The following is a 13695-nucleotide window of genomic DNA, read 5'->3' on the forward strand; positions in this document are numbered from 1 at the left end:
TATCAGCATTTAATCCATAACAGCATTGACTTGATTTGGCAAAGGCAAAGCATTGAACCAAATAAGTTTTACAAGTATTAAAAAAAAAGCATTTATGTTATACACAAATACCTTATTTAGTAATTTTCTTCTAAGAGGATTGTTAAGTATCAAGAATATAATGCCTTGAAAAAAACATAATAGCAATTAATATGTCAAAAACTATAATACTGGAAAAGGAGTGCATTGATAAAAAGCAACAAAGTTCATCAGAATGGTTAAGAAAAGATAGAAATAGACAGGCACATATTTTAAGATTAAAGATAATCACACAGGCAGCACTCTTTTATAAGATGAAGAATTCAAGTTTTTGCACCTAGGTAATTCCATTCTAGGAGGTGTAAAAAAGATTTCAATCAAAATTAGGAGAAAATATCTGAAATGGGAAAATCTTGCACTCCTGAGGAAAAATTATTATATTTTCTTGATTACTTAATAAAGATCTCCATTATTTTAATCCTTCTAAATATGCAGTGTCCAGATTGTGGGAACTTGAACAATGCAGAGGCATGAACAATATTGACAATGTTGGAACCATCTTCAATGTTCTAAATGGGATTTGAACAAGATTGAACCAATAAAGAAATAAATAGTCATACATCCACAAATAAATAGTCATACGTCCACAAGGCTAATGCCTAATGGATTTTATAAAATATCCTGTTAGAAAAAATGTAGTCCTTACTCCATGTTCAATAATGGAGGACATGGCCATAAGGATATAATGTTATAAAGGAATGCCTTACCCTCAACTCTATTTCCTTTAAAATATATTACCAAACACATGTAATTTACAAGATATAACTTAAACCTCAACAGAGGAGTTCAAGAAAAAACAAGTTGATATGGTTGAGATTAGAGATTGCTTACCTATCACAAAGTTGAAAATTTTTGCATTGGTTGCAAATCCAGCGATTTCCAGATACCATTAGATGACAACAATGAGTGCACGCATGCTGCAAATGTACCATGATGAAATCTTCCTTCATTGGAGAGATAGTTTCTCCAAGCTGTAGATCAACAACTTTTGTAAGAATAAAAATAACTTATCCAAACAAAGGGAACTTCAAAGGAGCAGCATTTAAAGAACATGCAATAGGCACACACAGATCCAATAAAGTATAAGACTGTCAAACTATAAGAAAATGACAAAATCCATGCAAATAAAAGAAAACAACCAATTAAGAGCACTTAGAAATGGAATTTACCTTCTGCATTAGTAGAACATCCTTGGAGGCATTGCCAGAGAGATCAGTTTGACCAGCAGCTTTTAAAGCCCTTTTTGTTATAGTCTTCTTGGTTTTTCCTTTCTTCTGTTGCTTTCTTCCATCTTCTTCCTGACGAAGCAGATTGATCATATCCTCTGCAGCACCAGGCCAGTAGTCACCATCAAAATATGGCAGACGAGCTGCAGTTACTTTAGCCTTACATTCCCCAGAGGATACAAAGAAATGGTCATATAAATTAATTACATCAACCACAATGTTTTCCTTAGCTGCTTTCCTTAACATCGACAAATACCTGACAGAAAGATACCAATGCATGAGGCTACATCTTTTTAGGAACATGGAATCACACCTACAGATAAAAAGCATAAATAGCTGGTAAAATCAAATCCTTGGGAACATCAAGCTCACCACTCCCTAAGTTTATCAGATTTTGGTGTTTTCTGGATTTCAGGATGGCAATATAAAATATAGTCTTCCCCCTTTAGTGGAGGGCAAGCCCATATGTAGCAACTTGTGAAACCCCGTTTCTTGCAATACTCAAGATATCCAATCTGGAAAAGAGAAATGCAAAATTATCAAAAAATAAACAAAAATAAACAATTGGCAAGAACAAAATAGCAATACTGAGTAGAATACTAACAAGAATTTCATGATAAACAAAAGTGCGAAGAGCCTCTCCAGTAACTGTTTTGATCTCAGGCCTGAAGTACTTTACAGAATCAAGATATGAGAGATACACACGGCGCTGATTTGGGAACGCGCATTCTGAACCAAATTCTTGAACATACATGCCAAAAAGGCATACTTCCACACCTTCAATCTTCTGAAACAATAGAATTGCCTGGAAGAAGGATTTCAAAGTTCAGATCCTTGGTAATTTTCTGAAGGTTCAAAATAGCCCATCAATCATTCTACCAGCAAACCACCAAGGATAAAAAGTAATATATATATATATATATATATTCATTGATTTCATAAACGATACCTTCGATTTATATGGAAATTCTGTTGGATAATTCTCTTCTTGGAAAATCTCTAAAAAGCGCTGTTTCACTTCCAATTTTTTGTCGACAGATGATACAACTCTGATTACAAGAGCTTCAGCTCCTGGAACCTGGCAACATTAAATTAAAAACTACTGTAAATATCACTATTTAGAAAGCTGGACTGGACCGGCCAGTCTGACTGGTTGAACCATGACCCGAGGCCTTGGCCGGTTCAGCCATATGTTAAGAACCGTAGTTCATGAAAAACCAACCAAAACTGGCTGACCACTGGAAAACCGATGAACAAGTCCCGGTTTTATAGAACCATCTCATCATCAAATGAACCAAAGTTTCAAAATATTAATGGCAAGACTTGAACCATGACCTTTCTATTGTGTGTATTACCTTACTGCCATTAATCCATCATGTTATTTGTCTACATTTATGACTCTAATGTATATATTGCTTTAGTGCACATGTTATTTAAACAAAATATAAGTTAAGAGACTTGAACCATGGTCATTTACTTTAAAAATTAAAGTTTTAACCATTTACCCATTACATTCAAGTACAAAAGCATTTGTAATTTTTTTTTTTTGATAATTGAAAATGATTTCATTAATTAAGAGTAATAAAACTTTACAAGGATCCCTTGGAGAGGCACGAGATGCAGCCTCCCCTAAACATTACAAGTGATCAGAAATAAAGATTACAAGGCTGCGCACAATAACTGATCCCTAGCAGACCCCTGTTTAGCAATATAGTATTTATGTAATTTGCAATGTATATTACATCATCACGGTTCAACCTCCAGTTTGACCATAGTTGAACCTCTGACCCGTTGAACCTCTCCCTTTTCCGGTTCTATGTCCAGTCCAGTTCTCAGAACATTAGTAAATATACCAATCAAAATCAAACAAATTCACAAGGAAGGTTCAAATTGAGATCCCATACAATGTCACATGAAATATCTTTGGAGACAGAAGAGATAACTAGTAGTGGTGCTATTGAGACAAACTAGGAATTTTTTTTGAAAAGGTAAAAATAAGGAAAATAACCTAGGACCTGTTTGGTTAGGGGATGGCTAGGCCATAAAGCTCATGAAAGATCTTTTATGGTTGGGTAAAATGTTCTTTAAATGTCACAACCCACAATTACTCCTTTCTCATCCCTTATCACCCCCCCCCCCAATTCCAGAAGGACCCGGGTTGCCAATGTTGCTTCCATCAAAATTCAACTTGAGGAAACCATTTACAGGTGAGTCCCAATCCTTCAGCAAGTATATGCTTCAGAAGTGTAATGGAAAATTAAAAATCCAAGTAAATGACAAGTATACTGTCTTTGGAAGGGACAGTCAGTGCAACAAAATTTAGAATTACAAAGTGGTTAGCTGGGCATTAAACAGAATGGAATGGCAAAACAGGATTCATTGTAGCTAACCCCATATAGTTGGGATAAGAATGGTTTAAAATGTCCCTAATTTCCCTAATATTTCCAAGACATATTTCCATTTCCGTGGGTAGCAACATGAAATTTTACCAGAATCGACATTTCCCCAGTGAAAGATCTTTTATGGTTGGGTAAAATGTTCTTTAAATGTCACAACCCACAATTACTCCTTTCTCATCCCTTATCACCCCCCCCCCAATTCCAGAAGGACCCGGGTTGCCTATGTTGCTTCCATCAAAATTCAATTTGAGGAAACCATTTACAGGTGGGTCCCAATCCTTCAGCAAGTATATGCATCAGAAGTGTAATGGAAAATTAAAAATCCAAGTATATGACAAGTATCCTGTCTTTGGAAGGGACAGTCAGTGCAACAAAATTTAGAATTACAAAGTGGTTAGCTGGGCATTAAACAGAATGGAATGGCAAAACAGGATTCATTGTAGCTAACCCCATATAGTTGGGATAAGAATGGTTTAAAATGTCCCTAATTTCCCTAATATTTCCAAGACATATTTCCATTTCCGTGGGTAGCAACATGAAATTTTACCAGAATCGACATTTCCCCAGTGAACACCACCAGCACTATGTGGAGTACAACTGTACAAGAGATAATTTCCATGACATATTTTTATTTCCATTCCCATGGGTGGCAACATGAAATTTTACTGGAGTCAACACATTCCCCACTGAACACTACCAGTACAATGTGGAATACAAGAGATAGTTTTTGTTGGTTCGGCTGATTTAATGTATATGTTAGTCATTGCTGGGTCTTAAGTCATTAGTTATTGGGCCTAAACTTGTTTAATGTTTTATTTGTCTAGGTGTCCCATCACTAATCAGAGGCATTCTAGTCCATTCATGTAACACTATGTGATAAACATATATATAAGATAAAAGGGTCGGCTGAAAGGTTTTGAGCCGCCATTCTCAAACTTTCTCTTCTTCTTCTCTTCTTCTTCTTCGGCAACTGTGTTCCAGCAAACATGGTATCAGAGCATTAATCCATCTCCTGGTTACAGCCGCCGCCACCTTTTCTACTCTTATATATTCCTTTTTTTTCACTCTTCCCTATCTTGGTCACTATGAAGAAACCCTAGGGTTGACCGTAGAACACAACAAGGTCTATACCTAGGGTTTCCCTTGGTTGTAAGGCCCAAGGGGAGTTTGTCCCAGAAACTGATGCCCTACTAGACTCCTTATAGCAAGTAGTAACCATTCGGCTGCTAAGAGAGATCTGTGTGGAACGGATCTAGGTGGAGGACTGATTTCGGTAGTCCTAGTACTGGTCGTAGGGGTGACTACAGTCTACGACAGCAGAAGTCAAAGCCCAGTAGAAGTCAGCAAGGTGCAGCGATGGGTTGCTCTTGGTTTCAGATCCGTTACGAGTTCTCTGGACTGTAACAACCTCGGTAAGTCTGAAACAGTATTCTTTGTACTAAGTTTGCAATCGTGAGAATTGTTAGAGGGAGGAGATGTCCTCAATATCCGAGGAAGTGTATTCTAGGGATAATAGATCTGGTGGGAGGTCTCCTAATCTGGAGAATCCAAATCTGCACAGCTTGCAGATCACCAGCGTGTTGTTGGATGAATACAATTTCAGAGAATGGTCTGTTTCTGCCATGCTTTTTATTACTTCCTGGGAGCTCACGGGTTATTTAAATGGGCAGAAGAAGGAACCTGAAGTGGGTAGTGTGAAGTACGCAGTTTGGCGTAAGGAGAATGCTACTGTTATGTCCTGGCTGCTTGCCTCAATAACTCCAAGAGTAGCCAGGATTGTTCAACACTTTTCCACTACTGCTAGGATTTGGGAGAAAGTGTCTAAAACTTATGGACAGAGAAAAGAACAATGCCAAAATTTATAGGTTAAACCAAGACATTGTTGCCTTGAGACAAGGAGATATGACAGTTGCAACGTATTTTGCAACCCTAGAAGGACTGTGGGAAGATCTTGATCACCACCTTATTCTTGATTGGGAGAATGCCAGAGACAAAGAGAGGCATGATAAGCAAATTGAAGAGGGTAGAGCCTTTAAGTTCTTGGCTGGTTTAGACCCAATGTATGAGAGCATAAGGTCTCAAATTTTGGGAAGGGATGAAATGCCAGATTTACATCATGTTTATTATCTAGTAAGGAATGAAGAGGTCAGGAGGAAAGAGATGCAAGTTGACACTCAAATGCAGCTAGCTGAACAGCCTGTTGAACATTCAGCCACGATTTCTTCAAATCAAAAGGGGAACAAGTATTTAGACAAGAGGCATCTTAAGTGCACTCATTGTGGAGGTAAAAGGCATGTAAAAGATAAGTGTTGGGTTCTTTATCCTCATCTGAAACCAGCTGCCTTGAGGAAAGACAAGAAGCACCAGAAGGGTCAAGCAGCAAGTGGGAACCTTGTTACTAGTCACAGTGGTGATAGCACACAGAACACGTCAACAGTTGCTTCTTCTCCCATGGGACAAACTGCTTATTCCTCCGTATCCGGGTCCTTGGGTTTCACTGCTGATGAGGTAGAGGTCCTTAGTCGGGCTTTAACCCGTCTAAGGACTAACTCTCTTGCTTCCACCACCCTTGCTAGATCAGGTATTGTCTCTGCTTTTAGTGTAACTAGTTCTATTGACTCAAATTCTTGGATTATTGATTCTGGTGCAACTGACCACATGACACATATGTCCTCTTTATTTTCTTCCTATCACTTATTGTCTGGTCAAGATAAGATGAGAGTTGTTGACAGTTCTCTCTCCACCATCTCTGGGAAAGGGGTGGTTGACCTAAGCAAGGACTTGTCTCTTAAATTTGTTCTGCATGTTTCCAATCTTACTTCCAATCTCTTATCTGTTTCAAAGCTTACCAAGAATTTGAACTGTAGCATAACCTTTTTTCCTACTCATTATGTCTTTCAAGACAGATTGACGAAGAGAACGATTGGGAGCGGTCACGAGTATGGAGGTCTATACTATTTTGATGCAGATATCAGTTCGGCCTTACAAACATCTGCTACTAGTAGTCAGAATAATGTGGAGTCAATAGCTAGGTTACATTTGTGGCATGCTAGGCTAGGTCATTTACCTTTTTCATCATTAGAAGGGTTGTTTCCTAAACTGTTCAAGGGTATTTCAAGTCAAAGTTTAGTTTGTGAAGTGTGTCAGTTGTCAAAACAATGTAGAACTGTTTATCTAGTTTCTAGTAATGAAATTCAAGTTCCTTTTGATTTGGTTCATTCTGATGTTTGGGGCCCTTCACCTCTTGTTTCTATTGATGGCTTTCGTTATTTTATCAGTTTTATTGATCACTACTCACAATGCACATGGATCTACTTGTTAAAAGGATGTGATGAAGTGCCACGGATAAACATATATATAAGATAGTAGGGTCGGCTAAAAGGTTTTGAGCTGCCATTCTCAAACTTTATCTTCTTCTTCTCTTCTTCTTCTTCGGCAACTATGTTCCAGCAAACAGTTTTATAACATAAGTTGGTGATAATATTGTAGATATGTGAAGTAACAAATTATTGTCCACCTAACTTACAGGATTACCACGTTGAACTAGCTCAATATTCATTTTAAACATATTAGTCTTTGTTTGTGTAATAGATTATTTGGTTGATCTATTACAACTATTTACATTTTCTATGAGTTTAAATCTTGCTTTTAACTCATTCTTCATGAAGCTCTGAATCTTAAGGTTTACAAGGCAACTTCAGAACATATTCTTTTACCTATAACCTTAGTTCTTAGCTTGTTTAATGACTTGGAACAAGATATTAATTTAAAAAGGTGTGCCTATGCTTCTTTTATCATTTCATAAAATATCATTCTATATTTTGCATATTTTACAATGTTTCCACCATGTCTATAATTTTTACAATATTTCCAACATTTCCGACATTTTCTTATATTTGGATGACTGGCATTTTAAACCTTGGGGATAAGGCTTAGATGATGATGAAAGAGGTTAGCTGGCACGCTATGGATTCCTCATTAAAAAGATTGTTTCTTATAACCTGCTAATTGCTATATGACATGGTTAGTGACAACTGACAAGTTTCTCAACCATCAACTAGGAAGTATAACATCAAGTCAAGAAATCACCTCATCAAAATTCTTCCCTAAAAGTCTTGCTCTTTCTTGTCTCTCCTGCTTCAGTTGCCTAAAAAGTCGTTGCTCTATGTGGTCACTAAGTATTGTTCTAGGCAGGTCTTTTGCACCAAGAACAGCACTCTGAGGTAAGGGCTTACGTTCTCCTCTTTCAATCTCTCCTATGTAGCAATTAGGACAAGTGTATTCAGCTTGCCCTCCATCATTCCTTCGACCATTAAAAAGGGCACATATTTGGTGTTGCCATGCTTCACATTTATCACATTGAACCCACTGCATATCAAAATAAAAGGTAATAAGTCTTGAACAAAAAACATGAGAAAGAGAAAATAGAAAGGCACACAACTTACCCATTCTTCAGTTTCCTCATCATTTCTTTTCTTCTCCATCCTTGACTTCAAAATAGCAGTCCCATCAACCTCAATAGTGTCACTACGGGCCTCATTGTAGCAGGGAATACAGAAGTAGTGCCGTGTATCACCAGTTCCCACGGTATAATACATTGCATTCCTTTTGATGCGAGCACCGCAAGGGGTACAGTATATAGGTGGAGGTTCAAAAGTAAGCTTCTCCACTGCACACAACTGACAGGAGTTCTCACTCATTGAGTGTTCCATTGCTTGGTTTTTTTCAGCCTTTGATTTACTCTAGAAAGGAAATTTAAAATGAATGTAAGTAATCAATTAGATAGGACATATAGTACAGAAAAAAGAGCTATCACTAAAATATATTTAACCTAGAGAAACAAGGTAATATACATGCAAGTTGAGCAGATGCACTGGTTACTGGTTAGAAAAAGTCAATAGAAGTGATTTTTTTTGTGTGTGTGGGGTGGGGTGGAGGGGGGAGGGGATACTCGGTCAGGAAGCAATCTGAAATTGTAAATAAAGGATGTAAGAAAAGCTTAGGTAGCAAAGCTAGCAATAAATGTTGAAGGGTGCTTGGCAAAATCTGTATTGCACGTTATTCTTTTCAATCACTAAAACTTCTGATAAATTACAGATAAAAGAAATTTTGATTTCAATATCAAGTATTCATGTTTTGATATATGATATGCATCACAACTTAAAATAACAACTATAGCAGTTTTCTTGCCTTGGTATTGGAAATGTAGGGTGGAAATGCTTATTACTCTGTTGTTAGTTAATGGTCATCCACAAAACTTCTTGTATAATTGATTATTCCATATTCTTTTAATTTTTTTATGACTTCTCATAATTTTAGCACTTTTTTTAAGTTTCAAATACAATCTTAGGATTTACAATTTAAACCTCGATTTGATTGGACCCCACCCTATACGGTTTTCAGAGACAATTCCACTACAACACTCTGGTACAGCCCAATATGTATGGCTCACATGAACCATTAATGGCGAACCACCACTCAAATTTGAAATTAAAAATTGAACTTTTCCTTGGGTTAGAAAGATCAGCACTACATCTAAGCAGACAGATTGCCCTGCAGGAGGAACTCAAGTCCCCTTACATTCCAAACCCTACAGCATCAGAACCTCAAACTTAGACCCTTTAATCAAATTCTGAAGGGATTCAAAGCCATAAGTTGATATTTTGGGTTCTGAATAACGTTTCATTATCTTCTGTTTTTTTATGGTGCTGCAATTTAATAATGCTGTGTTTGGTTTGATAGAAAATAAGAGAAAAATAGAACTTTGAGGGAAAATTCTTAATGATTTTCACAACTTTCGGTTTCTCTCTTATGTTCAGAAATCCTGAATTGTTCCTTAACTGTCCATTTCTCTCTTATGTTCTATCAAACCAAGCACAACCTAAATTTCTTTTTACTATAAGAAAAATGTAAAACAAAAATGCCTTAGAAACAAGCGAAAAAACAACCAGACCATCACTTAATTCTCAACTTGGAGCCAGTCCACAGAAAAACAAAGAAAATTGTTGAAGTGCTGCATAGGATGTGTATATGAAGACCATTTGTTAAATAGTTGATTGAAGAAAAAAATATCAACAACATGTACCACATTCCCCCCACCTCCAATTTAGCCACAAAGATGAAATCAAATGATCTAAACAACTTAGTATAGTAAGGAGTTTCATATGCTAACCTGGCCAACCCACTGCCTGAGACCTCTAATATGTTCCCGAATCTGCTCAGGAGTGAACAGTTCAGTCAATGAGACACCCTTTATTTTTGGCTTCCCTGATTTAGTTCCAGAAACATTTTCAGAAGGTATCATGACAGATTCCTGCTTCATTTCTTGCTTAGCTTGATCGATCTTTTTTTCAACTTTCATGCTATCCATCTTAGAAACACCAACAGACTCGTTAGGAATAACAAGCTCAACCTCAGGCTTCATAGTGTAGCAAGCATCAAAAGTATTTTCCTTTTTCTCACTTAAATTAGGAGAACCACCTCCAACAGAACTTAAAGATGGTTCCATCTTTACTTCCATAACCTCACACTTAACAGGCATAGAAACATCAACCTGTTGGCAAATGGTGGGTTTGGCATCCTGTGAAACATGCTGTTGGCTCATTGGAAACACTGATACAGGAGAACCTTCACCCTTGGGCATAACAGATGGGGAATGGTGCTCCATCTTGATTCGTTTCATTGATGACTGCAAATCTTCTGAAATTTCACCAGTCGATGGACTAGACTTTGAAGTCAATCTAGAAACATCTGAAGTTTCAAAAGATTTCCAAGATCCACTAATCTGATTTGATAAGCTAGTTTCTGAAAAAGAACGAGCCCGTGCCTTGTGTGATCTTAAATAATTGTTGACAGGAACACAAACAGGACATTCTGATCCCTTGCAGCTTCTGTAATGTTGAACCAATCCCTTCGTCACATGGCAACGAGGATATGGACATTGATGTACAGTGCACCTCACCATATGCCTCCACAACTTTTGTGCAGTTATGCAATGAACTGCTTGACATTTTCCTTCTGGAGCTGAACATCCACGAGCATGCCACAAGAATAGCAACCACCTCTGTTGATTCAACCACTGTCGTTCAAGTGTCACATTTCCAGGTCTACACGCTGAACCTCTTGAAGCAAAACACACTGCAGAACCCTTCGAAAGAGAACCTTGACCTGATATTGAACCTTCTGATGATAGATGAGGCTTCTGAGCTTCATCTTGCCCTGTTACACCTTGACAAAACTCCTTCACACGCTGCTCATGACATGACTGGTCTGGGATGTGGGACTTCTGTTTTTCAGAATGCAATTGCCCCTGGGGTAGTGGTTCAGAGTGCACTCCAGAAGAGATGCAACTAAAATCACTGTGTAAATCTGCAACTTGCTGGTGTGGATGCATTATTTGTGGCATTTGCTTTGAATTATTTGACACTGATAGATAAAAATCTGCTGGCCCAGAAGGATGAGAGACCAACTGAGTGCATCTGGAATGGTCTTCAGAAGCACTCTGCTGGAACTGATCCTGCAAATCACTAAGTTGGAACTGTTCAGGAACTTGTGAGTGCAGAACTTCATTATGAGATTCCATTACATGCTCAGGCATTGCTTGACCACCTAGACTGGATGACAGTTGAGGCTGCCTGAACACATCATTCTTTGATAAAAGGTTCAGGTGCTGCTGACTTTGTTGCTTTTGTTGATGTTGATGTTGAAGGAATTGTTGCTGTTGAAACTGAAGAGGCTGTGATTGAAGCTTTTGCAGTTGTTGCTGTGACAAATGCTCTCGGTTCAAATTGGAAGATTGAAAATTCATCTTTGGTGACTGATCAGTAGTTTGGACCTTTATATATGGTGTTTGTTGTATAGCCTGCAAGTTTGTTTGATTGGCTATCAAGGGAGAGTTGGTTTTTGACTTACACTGCAAGGTCACGGTGTTAATATTTTGGTTATTAATCATAGGTGCAACAGATGTTGTAGGTCCATAAAGGTTTCCTGGCCCAGATAGATCAGCAGCGCTAATCCCATATCCATCACTTCCTGAAGGATTCATTTGCTGAGACAATGCTGTTGGAAGAAAAGGGAGAAGTGAAATTAAAAAAGTGAAAAAAAAAAAGGCAAACTCTCTTGTTCCTTGCATACCAGATGCGTGTGCATGCACATATACATGAGAAAGAGAAGAGAGAGGAAAGAAATATATACTTTGCATTAATTGTTGCTGACGTTAAGGATCAAAACGCTTATGTAAAGGTTTTGGTGACCTACCATAGGAAGAGGCAGTCAGATAGCCTTCAGAAGCTGCAGGCCCATTGATGAGTTGTATATTGTTCCCCACCAACCCCATCCCGCCATTTAGAGCTCCATTTGAAAATGGATAAGAGGATGGCTTTGGCTGCAAGCTAGATCTCATATTAGTGCTCATTTGCCCTCCAAAGTTGTGCAAAACACTTCTGTTTTGACCACCAATGTACTGTTTTGGCTGCTGATGTTGCTGTGAGACTATAGTAGCTTCAACACTGGAAAATCCTCCAACATTATTACAAGATTCAGAATTCATGTTAGACTGGTTACTAACTAATCCAGGTGTAGGAATCATTTGACTTGCTATTCTTTGCACACCCATTGATGAAATCATATTATTTCCACCAGATCCAATGGGGACATTTGCAGACGATTGCTGATATCCATTAGGTAGGGATCCTGCAGAAGATAAAAAGGTTACCTCAGACAAAGCCAAGTCAATAGAATTAATTTATGCAATTAAGATGGATTTACCATCAGATATATTGAAAGAACCACTATGTATACCACCTGATGACCCATTGGTGGAGGGCAGCAAACTGCTTGAGTTAACAGTGTTTGGTGTTATGGTACCACAAGCACTACCAGCAACCACTGAAATGTTTATAGAGGAGGTAACTGTTGGGTTTGAGTTTCCACTTTGTGGCATCCCGGGGGTTGGTATCATCATGCCAATAGATGGAGAAGATGACATTTGTTGGTTGTGCTTATTTGCAGGTGCACGTTTTATCAAAGAATGCAAGCGGAGCTCCAAAGTATCCAAGTTCATATACTCCTCCTGATGTAACAAAGAGGCAAAGTCAGAAGAAAGAACATATCTGTATGCAGATGAACTTTTTCTTTTGATATATGTATGTGGATGAACATTTACTGAATAAAATTTATAATATGGATAACAATTCTAGAAATCAAATGGTTTCATGTCAGTTTTTTACACAACCAAATATTGGAGGGAAGGTAAGAAACAGAAAAAATAGTAAATGTTCTGAAACCAGAATATGGTAATGGCTGCTACCAGGAAGGGGATTTTGGGAATGATTTGAATGGGAGAAATGTCAACTTCTCCCTCTCAGTTGACCACAATAAACAAGAAGGCTTTATTTTTCCTTTTCTTTTTCTTTTGATAAATGAGAGTAGTTTTATTAATTCAAAAAATAGTAGTACATTCAGCCTAGGAAGAGGCACGAGGTGTTACCTCCCCCTAGGACTGAGTCATAAACACTAAACAAACACAAGCCTGAAACACAGTTACAAAGTGGTCCAAAACAGATCTCCCCTTGACACCCCTTGCTTTGGCCAAAGAATCAGCCATTGCATTTGCTGATCTGCTGACCCACTGAAACCTGACTGACATATTCCTTGTCAGCCATTTAACTTTCTTTAACAGATCCCTGTAGCCCCAACAAGCTGTCTCTGGACTTGTCAACCAGCCCACTACTACCTTGGAATCCCCTTCTACTATCAAATTATTCACTCCAAGTTGACTGGTCATCTGTATACCTTGTACTGCTGCTAGTATCTCTGCCCTTACAGAATCACCAACACCCACTGGTCCTGAAAATAAAGACAACATGTTGCTATCTTTGTCTCTCAGAATCCCTCCTATTCCAGATGGCCCTGGGTTACCTTGGCAGCTACCATCAAAATTCAGTTTTACCACTCCATCCGGTGGGGATTCCCATTCAGCTTGTAATTTGTTC

At 38.1% G+C, this 13695-nt stretch overlaps 1 protein-coding gene across 2 annotated transcripts in view; it reads right to left on the minus strand.

Moving 5' to 3' along the window:
• LOC104612622 (histone acetyltransferase HAC1-like) overlaps positions 1-13695 on the minus strand; it is a 66028-nt gene that overhangs the window by 25037 nt on the left and 27296 nt on the right. The window contains exons 5-14 of one of the 2 annotated variants that reach the window (XM_010280109.3): positions 12506-12773; positions 11960-12394; positions 9876-11761; positions 8149-8445; positions 7793-8071; positions 2254-2382; positions 1909-2109; positions 1677-1819; positions 1248-1560; positions 910-1049 (exon numbers count right to left, since the gene is read on the minus strand). In XM_010280109.3, coding sequence (XP_010278411.1) covers positions 910-1049; positions 1248-1560; positions 1677-1819; positions 1909-2109; positions 2254-2382; positions 7793-8071; positions 8149-8445; positions 9876-11761; positions 11960-12394; positions 12506-12773 — 4091 coding nt within the window. Of the gene's footprint in view, positions 1-909; positions 1050-1247; positions 1561-1676; positions 1820-1908; positions 2110-2253; positions 2383-7792; positions 8072-8148; positions 8446-9875; positions 11762-11959; positions 12395-12469; positions 12774-13695 lie in introns of both variants that reach the window. The other variant, XM_088892616.1, reaches the window with a different exon arrangement.

Source organism: Nelumbo nucifera, chromosome 8 (genome assembly GCF_055504915.1).
Source record: "Nelumbo nucifera cultivar China Antique chromosome 8, China Antique-T2T, whole genome shotgun sequence".
Taxonomy (NCBI): domain Eukaryota; kingdom Viridiplantae; phylum Streptophyta; class Magnoliopsida; order Proteales; family Nelumbonaceae; genus Nelumbo; species Nelumbo nucifera.